Source organism: Podarcis muralis, chromosome 12 (assembly GCF_964188315.1).
Source record: "Podarcis muralis chromosome 12, rPodMur119.hap1.1, whole genome shotgun sequence".
NCBI lineage: Eukaryota > Metazoa > Chordata > Lepidosauria > Squamata > Lacertidae > Podarcis > Podarcis muralis.
Genome location: NC_135666.1, coordinates 38,605,968 through 38,620,791, shown reverse-complemented (window position 1 = coordinate 38,620,791; position 14,824 = coordinate 38,605,968). Strand labels below are relative to the sequence as shown.

The 14,824-nt window shown below is 45.4% G+C and overlaps 2 protein-coding genes and 1 long non-coding RNA gene across 5 annotated transcripts in view; 1 reads left to right on the top strand and 2 right to left on the bottom strand.

Moving 5' to 3' along the window:
* Window positions 1-504: 504 nt before the first annotated feature.
* Window positions 505-9,726, bottom strand: PRR15 (proline rich 15). Of its 2 annotated transcripts, none has more exons than XM_028750734.2 (2): window positions 9,098-9,726; window positions 505-1,459 (listed from the first exon to the last, which is right to left on the bottom strand). In XM_028750734.2, exon 2 carries the CDS (start codon window positions 1,376-1,378, stop codon window positions 995-997), a length of 384 nt encoding a protein of 127 aa, XP_028606567.2. In that variant the 5' UTR covers window positions 1,379-1,459; window positions 9,098-9,726; the 3' UTR covers window positions 505-994. The 2 variants fall into 2 exon arrangements, with proteins under 2 accessions (XP_028606567.2, XP_028606568.2); XM_028750735.2 differs by lacking the exon at window positions 9,098-9,726 and adding an exon at window positions 8,659-8,788.
* On the top strand, window positions 9,261-12,705 carry LOC114607486 (uncharacterized). Its single transcript, XR_003709157.2, has 2 exons — window positions 9,261-9,333; window positions 10,873-12,705. It is a non-coding gene; the product is annotated as an uncharacterized LOC114607486 (long non-coding RNA).
* Window positions 12,182-14,824, bottom strand: part of CHN2 (chimerin 2) — a 150,027-nt gene continuing 147,384 nt past the window's right edge. For both annotated transcript variants that reach the window (XM_028749670.2, XM_077937046.1), the window contains one exon: window positions 12,182-14,800. In XM_028749670.2, the coding sequence (XP_028605503.2) occupies window positions 14,629-14,800 (172 nt within the window). In that variant the 3' untranslated portion in view covers window positions 12,182-14,628. The remainder of the gene's footprint in view (window positions 14,801-14,824) is intronic.

Genomic DNA, 14,824 nt, shown 5'->3' with positions numbered 1-14,824 from the left:
CCGTTTTTAATTTTGTTTCTCAGGAGCAGCTAGTGCAGGAGATTGGAATTCTGAATCCATTTGCATGACAGTGACTTGCAAGAGCAGACAACTGGGGTCTTTATTGCAGGTCACCTTCAAAAACAGGTTTTTAACATGTGTTCTGAAATCTCATAAACAAGGCACCTAGGAACCCCCTCAACTTATTTTAAACCTCAGCATTTTGGTGTGCCTTTTAAAAATATATATACAGATGTTCCACTTGACTTTATCAGCACCAGGTCTCTCTGCCACTCCAACTCGTCCCTCCTGGCATCTTCAGGGAAAACTGACATTACTGTACTGTACTTGCTTAATGGATCTCAAGTGTTGTTTGGGCAACAGCAAGACATCTTCATTTGACCCACAGCAGCAGTAAGTTTTATCAAGGCTGCACATTGATATAGGTCACCAGTGGGCTATTTTACCATGTTTGTGTGTTTGTTTCCGATTGGGGACATCTACTGCAATACCTGAACATAGGACTAAGTTGGGGCTGCACGCTAGAATTTTTATTCTCCATCATCATCATCATTCTATACAGCAGCATATTGCGCACTGGCGGTTTTCTGCAAAAAGTGGTGGTGGGTGTGAAATAAACCACAATGACGATTTCGTTGGGGACACTGCCCGCTGAACACACTTTAATTTCATGACCGCAAAGGGCAGCTGAGCTTCAGCGGGTCTCTTCCTTATTGCATATTCCTATTGTTCCAGAGATCTGCGGCCCTCCCCGTGAAACAGGAGACCCCCGTGGTCGCCTCGCCATCATCTGTCCCCTCGGCGAGGGCGAAAGAGGCTTTGCAAACTCGCGCGCAAGATCCTCGAGGCCACAGTTCCCCAAAAGCGCAACAGAGCGCGCGCACACACGCTCCTCCCCTGGGCCGGAGACGAGGCGGCAACCATGCCGCCTTTCCCCAAAATCAGACAGGCAGCTCCTCCTCTAGGCCTGGAAGGGGCCGGCGGGGAGGCGTGGTCACTGGCACGGCGTCTCTTCGGCGGGGCGCGCCGGGGCGGGGTTCCCGGCTGCGGCTCCCGGCGCCCCCTCGAAGAGCTGCTGGGGACTGTCCGCCAGCAGCGTGGCGCGCACTTTCCGTTTCTCCTTGAAGCGGCCCGAGCGGGAGATCTTAAGGTTCCGGCGGCTGCCCGAGTTGGGCTGCTGGTTCTCTTGAGAGTCCGAGGGGCTGGGCGCGGCGGGGAGCATCTCCGAGGGCTCAGGCACCTGCCGAGGAGGCCACGCAGCCGCTGGCGATTCCTTGGGCTTTTTCCTGCTGGTCAGCGATTTCCACCAGGCGCCCGAGGAGCCGCCTTTGGCCGCGGGCCCCGTCGAGGGGGCGGCCGTGCCGGCGCTCTCGGCCATCTTCCGGAGGGCAGGAGGCGCCCGCGCGCCTCTTCCCGGTCAGGGGGTCCTGGGCGATGCGCCGCACTCGGGGCCGGTGGCCTGGAGGGGAGGACAGAGAGGAGGGAGGCTTGTTTAGTTGTTTAGCAGCAGGAACTGGAACCCTCACCGACTTGGGGTCCGCGGTAGGGAGGAGACATTTAAGGGGGTGCGGGAGACATCGGACGCACGGAGCGCGATTAGTAGGCTCCGTTGGAGGAACTGTCTAAGAGGATCATCGTAACCATACGCAGAGACTCCACTTCCATCTTATTTTATTTTATTATTTACTCGCTTCCAAATTGTGACGCCAGGGCTTTCTTGAGGCCTGGGCTTTCCTTTTCCCCCCAAAGGCTGCGCCAAAAATGTTTTGGTTCATAGAGGTCCTGAAGGATAGCTCCTTTGTTGAGCCTGAGACTCTTAATCTCAGGGTTGTGGGCGAAAGATGCCTGCACTGCAAGGAGTTGGACTAGATGATCCTTGTGGTCCCTTCAAACTCTACAGTTCTATAATTCTACCCAGAGTAGGACTAACATTGAATATAACCCTCCCCCTCCAAACAAGAGGGAGATAGGTAAAGGTAAAGGGACCCCTGAGCATTAGGTCCAGTCGTGGCCGACTCTGGGGTTGCGGCGCTCATCTCGCTTTATTGGCCGAGGGAGCCGGTGTACAGCTTCCAGGTCATGTGGCCAGCATGACTAAGCCGCTTCTGGCGAACCAGAGCAGCGCACAGAAATGCCGTTTACCTTCCCGCCAGAGCGGTACCTATTTATCTACTTGCACTGGTGTGCTTTCGAACTGCTAGGTTGGCAGGAGCAGGGAACCAAGCAACGGGAGCTCACCCCGTCGTAGGGATTCGAACCGCTAACCTTCCGATCGGCAGGTCCTAGGCTCTGTGGTTTAAACCACAGCGCCACAGAGATACCACTGCATAAATAGGAAGTGCCCAGCTTGGGGGCATAATGGGGCTGATGAAAGCACTATGTTAGGAATGTGGGGGCTGGGCCCTCCTGGTGATATTGGAGTGTATCTCCCACCACCACTGGCCCTGGTGGGGACTGATATGGCCCTCCAGTTACTGTTGGGCTCCCAGGTACCCCAGCCCTTTCAGTCCAATAGTATGAAGTGAAGATTTATAATCATTTCCTTGTAAACCTATTAACAAAGCGAAACAAAAACACATAAAACAGTTTTCCAAATATGTAGCACCCCTAAATGTGCTAGGATGCAGAGCCAACCAGGTAATACACTTTGCAGCAGCCCTCATGCAGGATGCCGAAAGGAAGAAAAGCACTCCTGTTTTCTGCCCAGGAGGAGAGTTAATGAATAAATAAAAACCCCAAGGAAACAAGCTTGTGAAAAACGACGTCATCACACTAGCCGAATCTCCTGCTAATAAATATGCATTTTATTATTTATTATATTTATATTATATACAGAAGAACCACCAGCATTTTGCTTCAAGTCATCTCACAGTTCTTTGAGAGTGTCAATAAACAGTTATTTGAAGACTTTTGGCCTGCTCCTTATTAAGAATCCCAGAGTGGGCCACAACAATATCTTAAAACCAGAAGCAGCCATAAAATATCAAAATCATATACGGTCCAGTGAGGAAGAGTGAATTCTCAATGTTCTCAACCAACTCCAGGGTAAATAAGTTTTCAAAAAGTGTCCAAAGGACCAGTGGGAGGGCGACTGCATTTCTGAGATGTCTGAATTGAGAATATAGGCGAGATTCAGTAGACATTATGTACTTAAATTTCAAAAAACTTTCAATAAAGTCCCTCGCCAAAGACTCCCGAGCAAACTAGAAGTCATGGAATAAGGAGACAGGTCATGGATCAGTAACTGGTCCCAGAACAGGAAGCAGAGAGTTGGAATGAATGGACCGTTCTCAAATGGGAGGGATGTAAGAAGTGGAATCCCTCAAGGATCTGTAAATGATATGAAGTTAGGAGAACATACTGAGACATCCAAGTCTGCTGATAGCACACAACTGTTGAGGATGGCTAAAACAAAAAGAGTTTGAGAAGAGTTGCAAACAAAACTCTCCCGAATTGGGAGAATAGGCATTAAAATGCCAAATATGACTCAATGGAAGCAAATATAAAGTGATGCACATTGGGTCAGAAACAACAACAACACCCCAAACTTCATATATCCCAGTGGTGTCTGATCTGACAGTGACTATCTGGAAAAGAGATCTTAGGAATCATAATTAATAGGTCAGTGAAAATGTCAACTCCATGTGTGCAGCTGTGAAAAAAATCAAAACCCATGTCTACTAAGATCATTAGGAAGGGAATTGAAAATGAAACTGCCTAACTCAGTTGTACAAATCTATGGCGTGATAACACTTGAAATGCTTTGTATAGTTCTGGATGTCATACCTCAAAGGGAATATTCCAGAGCTGGAAGGAGTGCAGAAAAGGTGCATCTCAAATGATCAAGGGACTGGAGCCACTTCCCTATGAGGAAATCTACATTTGGGACTTTAAAGTTTAGGGGCGGGGGGAGTAAGGGGAGACAGGATAGAGATGTTAAAAAGAGAGATGCATAGTGTGAAGAAAGTGGATTAGAGGTATTTTCTCCCTCCTCATACTAGAAAAGGGGCAGCAAGCATTTTTTCCAGCCCAATGGCTGCACTTTCCGATGGCCAACCTTCTGAGAATTGCATGCAAAAGTGGGTGTGGCCAAAGTGTGTAAGTGGGTGTGGCCTTTTAAAAAAACACACTTGGAGATATCACAAGTACCTTCTGGCATTCCATAATCACAACAGGGGGTCTTGAAGGAGTGGTCCATACAAGAATATGTGTGCGCGTGTGTATAATTTTTTACTTTTAGAAATTTAGGAAGCCTTTCTGCATGGATCCTTAGGAATGGTCATTTAATTATTATTTTTAAAATGACAGTTATGTATTGCTTGCAGGCTCCAAGTTATCTGTTCCTGAACAAGAGCCTGGGGTCATGCAATGAAGCTCTTGGAAGATTCAAGGTGGGCAAAATAAATGCATCACACAGTACATAGCTAAATAGTGTATAGTAAGCCTGTAACTTAAGTGGGTGTTATGTTTTGGGGATTGTGCCTAAAGCCAGAATCACACACAGTCAAAGCACTTTGGGTGCAATGGCAGGTGAGATTATCAATGTCTTTTTTCCTGGATGTCCACCCCCTTTCCGTTCCCTTAGATTTATTTATTGTGAAGTACATAAAGCTGAGGGACGCGGTTGGCGCTGTGGGTTAAACCACAGAGCCTAGGGCTTGCCGATCAGAAGGTCGGCGGTTCGAATCCCCGCGATGGGGTGAGCTCCCGTTGCTCGGTCCCAGCTCCTGCCAACCTAGCAGTTCGAAAGCACATCAAAATGCAAGTAGTTAAATAGGTACCGCTCCGGCGGGAAGGTAAATGGCATTTCCGTGTGCTGCTCTGGTTCTTAGTCATGCTGGCCACATGACCTGGAAGCTATACGCCGGCTCCCTCAGCCAATAAAGCGAGATGAGCGCTGCAGCCCCAGAGTCGGTCACAACTGGACCTAATGGTCAGGGGTCCCTTTACCTTTACCTAAAGCTGAAGGTGCCCAAATTAAATGCACATAAGTTGCGGGCTTATTGTAATTCTCTACTACTATATGTAGTAATGGCCACAAACTTGGATGGTTTTAGAAGGGAATTCGACAAATAACGGAGGATAAGGCTCTCAAAGGCTCATTGAGGATGTGTGTACCACAAATGTGTGCTGGGTACCACAAATGCTGTTAAGCTTGTGTCCTGCGTGTGAGTTCCCCATAGGCATCTAATTGGCCATTCTGAAAATAGGATGCGGGACTAGATGGTCCTTTGGTCTCGCTCAGTAGGCCACTTCTTATGTCTTGCTTACGATGTTTTTGAACTCTGCTTCTTGGTCTAATGTTCACTGGCAAGGCTTAGGGTTGCAGTTTATTAATGGCAAAGTGCAAGCTAATAGTCTTGAAAATCAAGAGGTCTAATGTCCACAGAACTGGGCAACGTTTTGCATTAAGACAATTTGTCAGTGTCTTATCATCTTTGCTTCTAACAGCAGTAGCCTACGCATGTCTACTCACAAGTAAGTTCCATTGAATTTAATGGGACTCACTCCCAGATAAAGGCAGAGGATTGAGCGGGACTCAGCTGTTCTCAACCTGCCACTGTTGATAGATTTCATAGGATAGGAACTGTGTCCATTCCTAAGCACATTGGTGAGGAAACTATGCAAACTTTAATTCATCTAGAATGCTTTGGAGAGTTAAAACCTTTCCACACTGCATAACCTTCTTTTGTACTAATGAAGTCATTAGCAGTAGTTAAACCTTTCCAAGACTGGCTAAGCAACCAAGAATTCAGTTGCTTAGCACAATTCATCAAAAGCTTCTTTGGTTTGAAGATTTAAACAGAGACTTGTGGTATTTCCAGTACACTGGGTTTCTGATCCAGCAGTACCTCCTGACAAGTCCAGCTATAGTTGAACATTTGCAGCAAAGTTCAGCACCATCAGCTTACAAAAATTTGCTAAGTGGGATTGAAATGTTAACTTTTCAGGTTTGTGAATTTTGCATTGGTATGTTGTTCACAGCAAACAATGGGAACAAAATGATTTGGTCTTAGGCCAAAACCACCCAAACTGAGTGAGCAGAAAACTGCAGTTCGGCATAAGTTTCACTGAACTCAGTACCCCAACTTCCAAGTAAACATGGATAAGGATGGATTGTGAGCCAGTTGAGACCTAGCCATCTCGTGCAGAGCAAAATTCGATTCAAAGTAGAAGAGACAGAATTAAAAATGTATTCTATATTCTAGTTTCAGCATATCTGCATAATCAGATATACCCAATTATCAGTGTTTTGTCTCAGTTGGGATTGTTTCTTCTTTCCTCCATTCCCTTTGAACACATGGCACAAATATAGCTCATTTTTCTGCACTTTTGGAATTTCTTTTTAATGCATTCCTTGAAGGCATACAGACACCAGATACATGTACTGTAGGTCTCATTTGCTCCCTAATTGTGGCCTACTGTCTGATCAGACTTAAATGCAGTTGTCCATCTAGTTCCAATAATTGACAGGCAGATACCTTAAGGAAATATTCAAACAAATCACAATAGCAATGGCTACTCCTTTTTCCCCCCCTCCCAGGACCTGGAAGTCAGACTTATATATACCCACCCTGGGGGTATCTTATGACAAAGGGTGAGATGTTAATAAATAATAGTACACTGTCTCTGAACATGGAGGTTCAATTTAGCTATCATGGCTCTGTGACATGGAGACTGAGGATTAATTTCCTAGGACTACTTCACCCTGGGAGTTGAACCGCTAGGAGGAGACAGTCACATGCATGCCCCTTCCGTTCTGCAAACTTAATTCGCTGGTTTTCTATTTTGTGCACACATTGGCTGAGTCACTACATAAGTGGTTCTTCTCCATGCAGCTGCACAAGCCAACTATAAATGTTTCTGTAAAAGTTTGCTGGTGTTGTTCCTTCAGCTTGATAAGGAAATGGAAGGCAAACCTTGCTCCTTCCTACAAGGGAGCTTTCAGATTTTGCACAGCCTTATCGCTCAAACAGTGCTATGGTTTGTCATCATAAACTGATGATCATGACAGGTAGGGCCAGGCACTTTAGAAACTCTCTCCTAAATCTTCAACATGCTTTCATTTCTGAGATTTCCTGCTTGCTTGTGAAGCAAAAAAACATTCTTGCTCTGTTGAATGATGGAACATTCATACTGGCTGCACTGGGGCCAGGATTTCACCCACAGCGTGTAATATTTTGTACACATAGAATCCATCGAGCAGAATGCAACTCACTGAATTGCTGCAAAGACCAGAATGAGGCAGGTTCCTCCGAACAGCAGGTAAAAGTGATAAACTAAGCTTTTTTTATTTTATTTTTTGGAACGGTTAATTGCAACATTTATCTAATAGTGGCGGCCCCCTTTCCAGCAGGACTTGGATACTGAGGTAGCAGCTCTTTGTTGCGTTTGTTAATTAAGCTTGTTGCAAGTCATAGCTAGAGGGCCCAAGTTGCACCTGTACTGTGCAAGGAAACAACTCAGCAGGTGCAACTGAGGACACAGCAGAAAAATGCACTTTATAACTGGGGTTATTTTTTATGGCTAGATAACCCTTAGCTGTCAACATTTTGCTAATTTGAAAGGTGGGGTGAAACTGGGGAATTTTTTTATAGTAGAGCTATAATCCGGCAAACTGCATCGCCCGCTATACACATGCTTCTTTAGGATTGTCCTTTACCGGTTGCTTAATCCAGAGCTACTGGAGGAAAAACAAAGCCTGTTGGATTTCTGCCTATTATGCAGAAAGGGAGGGAAGGGGTGTGTGCATGTGTAAATAGCAACCCTCCATTTCAGAGCTCTTCAGAGATTACAGTAGTGTACCGGGACCCTCAGACATAGTTCCTGTTAAGTTCATTCAGTGGGATTATAAAAATTGACCCCATGCACCTTTAATCAGAAGAAAGCCCAGATGTGGTCAGTGGGGCTTGCCGCCAAGTACATGACCCAGGATTGCAGCCTTGGACTGCCATCTTGTACACACTTAGCTAGCAACAAGTCCCACTGAAATCAACGGGGCTTTCCTCAGAGCAAACATGTACAGGACAGCACTGTTAGTTCACGGCACGTGTCTTTAGGATTGAAACGTAGAACCGTAGGGCTGCAAGGGACCCAAGGGGTCATCTAGTCCAACCCCCTGCAATGCAGGAATAAATTAAGAGTGCTGGACTATCACTTGGGAGGCCAGAGTTCAAATCCCCACTCAGCCATGAAGCTCACTGGGTGACCCTGGGGCCAGTCACCATCCCTTAGCCTAACCTACCTCACAGGGCTGTTGTGAGGATGAAATGAGGAGGGAGAACCATGTACACCACCTTGAGATCCTTGGAAGATAAAGGTAATAAATCCGTAAATAGTACAGTGGTACCTCGGGTTAAGTACTTAATTCGTTCTGGAGGTCCGTACTTAACCTGAAACTGTTCTTAACCTGAAGCACCACTTTAGCTAATGGAGCCTCCTGCTGCTGCCGCGCCGCTGCAGCACAATTTCTGTTCTCATCCTGAAGCAAAGTTCTTAACCTGAAGCACTATTTCTGGGTTAGCGGAGTCTGTAACCTGAAGCGTATGTAACCTGAGGTACCACTGTAATAAATCTATAAACCAGATAGGCAGATAGACAGACAGATAGATAGAATCCCATGCACACTTCTTGGGGAATAAGTCCCACTCAACTCACCGTGCGAAGGCAAGAAAACCCCCAATTGCTCCGCATCAGCCACGCTGAAGCGCCCTTGCGTCCACACTTAGGGCAGCTGATAAGAAGGAGATGGCAGCCCAGCTCCGCCCCCGCCCACGCAGCATCTTTTGCCTGCTGCTCCCCCTCCCCCTGACCAGGCTGAGGAAGCCCCCCTCCCGCCCGCCTCTCAGGCGCGCCCCTCCCCCTTGCCTTTCATGCTGCATGCAAGGTGCGCTCGTGCAAGGTGAGCAGCGCGCGCGCGCCCTTAGCGCTGAGCGACAGGTGGGCGCCTCTGGGCAGATTCCCACCCCCACCCCACCCCTCCAGGTCGGGAGCGCGCGAGACGCAGGCGGAGAGGGCTCTTGCCGGGCACCTGTTGAAGAGAGCACCTGCCGGCTGAGGAGAAAGCAAGCGAAGGCGCGTCCTCGTGGGCTCTCACCTGTGCGCCGGAGGAGCGTCTCTTCTTCTTCTTTTTCTTCTTCCTCCTGAGAGCAGGCGCGGTGCTGGAGGGAGTCAGTCCATCCTCACGCCGAGAGCGTCGTTACCTGGGCTTCCTTCTCTGAGGGAACTACTCGCTGCCGCAGCAACAGGCTGACTCTTGAGAGCGAGCGAGCCAGGGAACTTGGCCTCCTTCCGGCGCCCGCCCGCTCCAAAAGGGAGCGCCAACTTTCGCAGGTGAAGAACAATCCGCCGTCGGAAGCCGGCCTTTCAGCTAGCCGTCTCTAGGGACGACCGCGAGCAACTGGGGGGGGGGGGGCGCTTGGGAAAGAGCGGCCGCGCTGTAAGGGAGCCAGCTCTCTCTCTCGCGCGCGCGCTTTTCGTGGCGAGGGAATCCCACCCGCCCGACTCACTTTCCTCGAAAGGTCTGAGCGGTGCACCTGATGCTCAGGCAACAAGGAAGCAGGTGCAGGTGAGCCCTCGAGAAGCGACCCCGCCCCTTCTCCTCCTCCCTAAACGGGATTGGTCCCTCTCGCAGGGGCAGCTGGACAACGATTGGCCTGGGAAGAAGAAGGAGTAGTAGCACGGTATAAATCAAGAGGCAAAGGGAGTTACAGGGCACAACTTTGATCTCTTTTGGAAGCTGGCCATGGCGGCAGCACACAACTTGGCTCTCTTCCTCAGCCCTGCGCTGATTTCCTTGTAATGCTGTCATGAGTTCTCCCCGCTTCTGGCAGTCTTGGTGCCCATGTGACCATTTGGCTAGGAGCAGGGATGAGAGAGAGCCAGGCACAACCGTTCTCTTAAGGCTTCGTAAAACCCTGCTTGTTTCGAAGAGTGCTTTCCGTTGCCCACATTTTGTGTGGCGTCTTAGGCCGTGTGTTCCCAAGCTGTGATAAGTCTTAGGATGTGTCTGTAGGGGGTTGTTGTCTGGGCTCTGGGGTCTGAACTAGTGTGCCTGATTCACCCAAGCAACCCTAAGCAATCACAGCAAAACTGAAGCAGCTGGAGAGTCCCCATGTCCCACAAAACACGGGATAACACAGCAGTTCCTGTCAGTGGCGTAGCGTGGGTTGTCAGCACCCGGGGCAAGGCAAGTAATTTGCGCCCCCTAACCCATGGATTTGCGCCCCCTAACCCGTGGATTTGCGCCCCCTAACCAATGGATTTGCCCTAACCCCAGATGTTGCGCCCGGTGCGGCCGGCCCCCCCTGCACCCCCCACGCTACGCCACTGGTTCCTGTTAATGGGCACTTCTGCAACCAGGATGCTCCTGTGCAGAGCTAGCTGGGGGTTTTTTTTGCCCCGGGTGAAGGTTTCAGAGGGGCACCATTGAGGCTCCCCACTGTATGTATTTGAAATTGCGTGGGGTGGCGCCAAACTGGGTCTTTGATCAAGGTGAAATAAAGCCTACTTTCGCCGCTGAAAGGTGGCACGCTTTCTTTGTATGAAGTTTCAACAAAGTTGAGAGCATTTCCAAGTAAACTTGTGTAAGATCTGGCTGTATATTCATAGGAGTGTTTTTTAAGTGAAGCAGGCCACGTGCAGTGGCTTCAGGCAGTAGTGTGAAGGCAGTGCTGCCCAATAGTCGAATGCTGGCCTTGGACAGAGGACACTTGAGATTGGAGTTAACAATTAGATAGTTTTGGGCAAGTCATTAATTTTCACAACCTGGATCTTATCTATAAAAACTCTCCTCATTCTAGAGAGGTCACCATTTATCTATCCTTCCACCTAAATCTCAAAATAATTTGAGAATTTCTTTCTCCACAACAGATTCCAGCCCTCAGGAATTTAAGGATGGTGTGTACAAGCAGCAATTGTTTTAGGTGCGTCAGATATTTGTGCAACTGAACCCAGAAGTGACCCAAAAACATCACAAAAGGGGCAGAATAGGACAGGGGCGGAGACGGAATGGGGGCTTTTTCAATGGTGTTTCAGATATATGCGATTTCACTTAAACACATGGTGCCGTGGAATGTAATTGCCTTGTAAATTGGGAGTTGCCTGTACGATAAAATAAGCAGGTTCTTTGACCTTCTCTGAAGTTGTTTTAGGAAGGGAGCCTTGCTAGGTACCCGAGACAGGGAACAGGTAGGCACAATAGAGCTAGCATGATGGATACAAAGAGCATTGGAGGGCTTTCTGAACTTGTTGAAAGTTATCAGTACAAAACAGTCACAAGATTTCACACGGACTTCAGAAGACCTTCTTGTGTTTATATAGTAGCAGTTTAGTTGGAAATGAAGACACTATGTCCTGTTACTGAACCCTTTAAAGGCCTTGATTCATTTGCCCTCAGTCTACAGGCTCGCAGTGTACTTAAGAGTTTGGAGATGCATCAGAGAGCACACGAGACGCTGGGGAATGTGTGTCAGAGATGTCTGTGAAGCTCAAGGCACGCGAAGTACCCTTCCGCAAATAAATTGCAGAAGCCCACCAGTGAAATGATGGCTTTTTAGGCAGAGATCAGTTTTACCTCTTGAGACATCATTGCCAGATTTCAGTATGGACGTTGGGCACAGCCCTGGGATGTATTATGTAGTCATTGTATTATGTACAATGTATCTTGAGCTCAAAAAACAAACTGGCAAAACCAGTTTCCATAAAATAGTACAAGAAGAAACTTCTGTAATATAGTTCAGCGTGTTTTCTCATTCAGGCACTTAATAAGCCTTTGAATAATGTGATTCAACATACTGAGAGCCATGTGGAAGAAAATGAAAGAATAAAAGGGAGTAAGATTTCTTGGATAACATAATGTAGCTTTCTTCCATACTTGAGTTTTGTATAAAATTGGTAAGATAATGGTAGGTGACTGTAGTACTTAATACCAGGAAACTAAAACATAAAATATAGTATATTCTATCTTGTTAAAGAGGCAAAGAAAAGAGAAACATGGTCAGGTTAAATGTAGGAAGTTGTATGAATCTTAGAACACCTGATAAGTCTATATATTATTTGAATTACTTTTATATTAGTTCTATCAGCAAAATCATTTTTAAACAATTTGTTGCATGTAAACTGTATGAAAAATGTGCAGATCTTTAAACCATTTAAAAAAAATGCATAGAGAAACCAAGTGTTTTCGATTGCAGTGAAAATTACAGACAGGGACTCAACACATTTAATGGGATATTTCCCCCCCTTCCCATTTACACTATCATAAATTACAAAGCATATTTCACTTCACAAAATAAAACCATTTCCATACCATTTTATGACAGTATTTAGTACATAAACCTACAACAATTGAAATCTGTACAACTTAGGAGAATCCCTTCTAGCACTGTACCAGCAAAGCAGACCTCACTTACATCTGGCCTGCAGCCTGGGTCTGTCTACTTAGCCCTTGGTGACCTATGTAAAGGATAACTGATATACATTATTTCATGTGCCTCCTTTTGTCTTTACTCTTTCTTCATTATCCATGTTGCACACTCCCCACCCCAATTTTAATAGAAACCTATGCTCCCTGAAATAATTCAGAAAACAGCATAATGGGGTTTTGAAACTTAGGATTTGTACAAATCAAGAGCAGAGCTCAATAGAGTCTTTTGTATTGCAAATTCAGTTTTGTAATAAACTATGCTACCTTTGTGTTTGAAATATTTGTACAAAAAAATCTCACGATGAGAAAATTCCATGTGAGAAAAAAGTCTAATATTAGGATGAATTTCATTATATTGCATTGAGGGGTCAACCTTTTCAAAGATACCCACCATGAGATTTGGTAATATACCAATTCTCTATCCTTCACCTCTCTTTCCTTTATTAACAAATTTGTCAGAAGACGCTGAAGAAAAGTGTGTAATTTTACAGATGTTTTACTTTTATAAATACAGAAGCAAAGTAATGCAACTTGATTTATAGAAATAATAATAATAAAAAATTAACCCTAAATAAGTGCTAACTTTTAAGCAAGGCCAGGTAATATCCAATATTCTGGCATCACTTATTTTAAACATTACTGTACTCCAAAAAATGTGTTACGTGTTGATGCTAGTGTCTGTTTATAAACCTCTGATGTTCCTCTTTTTGGAAGGAGGGTGGATAAATAGAATACTGTATTTGTATACCTCTAAAAGCAAAGAACATGAATTGCTAGAACATAACAAACCAAATATTATTAAGATGAGCATGAGAAATGAAGTCTCATTAAAAGCATTTGCAATGAAAGAGGTTTGTCAGGGTAATACTGCACTAGTGGTAAATGTTTTCAATATCCATAGCAATAATGCTTAAGAGAACTATACGGAAAGTCATCAATGCACCGCATTGAATTATATCTTGCTAAAATAAAACGACATTCCTGCAGCTAACTAAAGTAAAAATATACTTTAAATACATGTTTGTTTCCATTTAGACATAGTATAATTATGCCTTAATTAGAAAGAAATCGTATACCCCTATAAAAACTAATACTGACAAACAACCTGATCCTTAAGATGTTGGACAAGATAAAATATCCTGAATGTAGGGTCTTCCTTTTCTCCTGCGTGAATAGAAATGTTACCCATGTACCTCGGAAGTCAAACGGAATCCATTCCGGAAGTCCGTTTGACTTCCAAAGCGTTCAAAAACCAAAGCGTGGCTTCTGGTTGGCTGCAGGAAGTTCCTGCAGCCAATCGGAAGCCCTGTTGGACGTTCGGCTTCCAAAAGAACGTTCGAAAACCGGAACAGTCACTTCCAGGTTTCGATCGTTCGGGAGCCAAAACATTTGAGAACTAGGCTGTTCGAAAACCAAGGTACGACTGTATACAGAAATTATTTGTTCTGTATACAGGGCATTATACAGTTCATAGAAGAAAACCAGGAAGACCCTGCCTGTACAGAAGCTCTGCTTGGAATCAGATCATGGACATTGTTACAATCCTACTACTTAATTTGCCATTATTTTCAGTAAGAGGAACACAACTGAAATAGCAGAGAGCATGTCTTGAGCGCTACATTATGGTTGTCATGGGGAAAATAAATCCCACCAAGTCCAATGCCACTTATTTCCACATAACTACCATGATCTAGAAATCATTGCATGCCAAAAAGGGATGCGGGAAACCTGTCCCCCCCCCCCCCATATATGGTTTACCCTCCTTGAATCAGGGTTTACAACTACAATCCTACAAGTCTGCTATGCTGACCCAGTTCTTTTCAATAGGAACTGTGCCAGCATAATACTTTGAGCATCAGGTTGAAAGTACCTTTTTGCTTCAATGATCTAAATAAAATACAAAGTTTGTGTCCTTTAATAAGTTACAGTAGAACAGTCTGTAACCTTTCTACATCGTTAACACTGGAAGCAAGGCAAAAGATACAAGGCAAGATGCTTTTCTTCTGACCTTTGTTCTTTCTTAAATAATTAAAAAAGAGGCATATGTCTATAAGACATACCCTTTTAACTAAATGTTTTGGTGTTCATCTGCAACACTGCAGAAAATAATGTGCTACCCTTTTTTTTTCTTATGGGAATTTGCTTTCCCTTTGAACTTGTATTTTCATGGCAGATGGCCATGAGTTTACAGCTTTGTTCATTTAAAACAAAACATCTTCATTTTCTATCAATATTTGCACAATGAGTTTCTGGTACCGCATGTCATTGAGTGTAGCAAGAGTGCTGTCTTCTGGGGGTCTCATTAAAGTAGGTCCAAACACTATTCCCAAATTTTCAGCGTTCATAAAATTGTCTTTTTCATTCATGGTAATCCTAAAGGTGAAAGAAAAGTGATAT

Bases quoted from the DNA above. Each gene is read 5' to 3' on its own strand.
- PRR15 (XM_028750734.2), bottom strand. From the start codon at position 1,378: ATGGCCGAGAGCGCCGGCACGGCCGCCCCCTCGACGGGGCCCGCGGCC.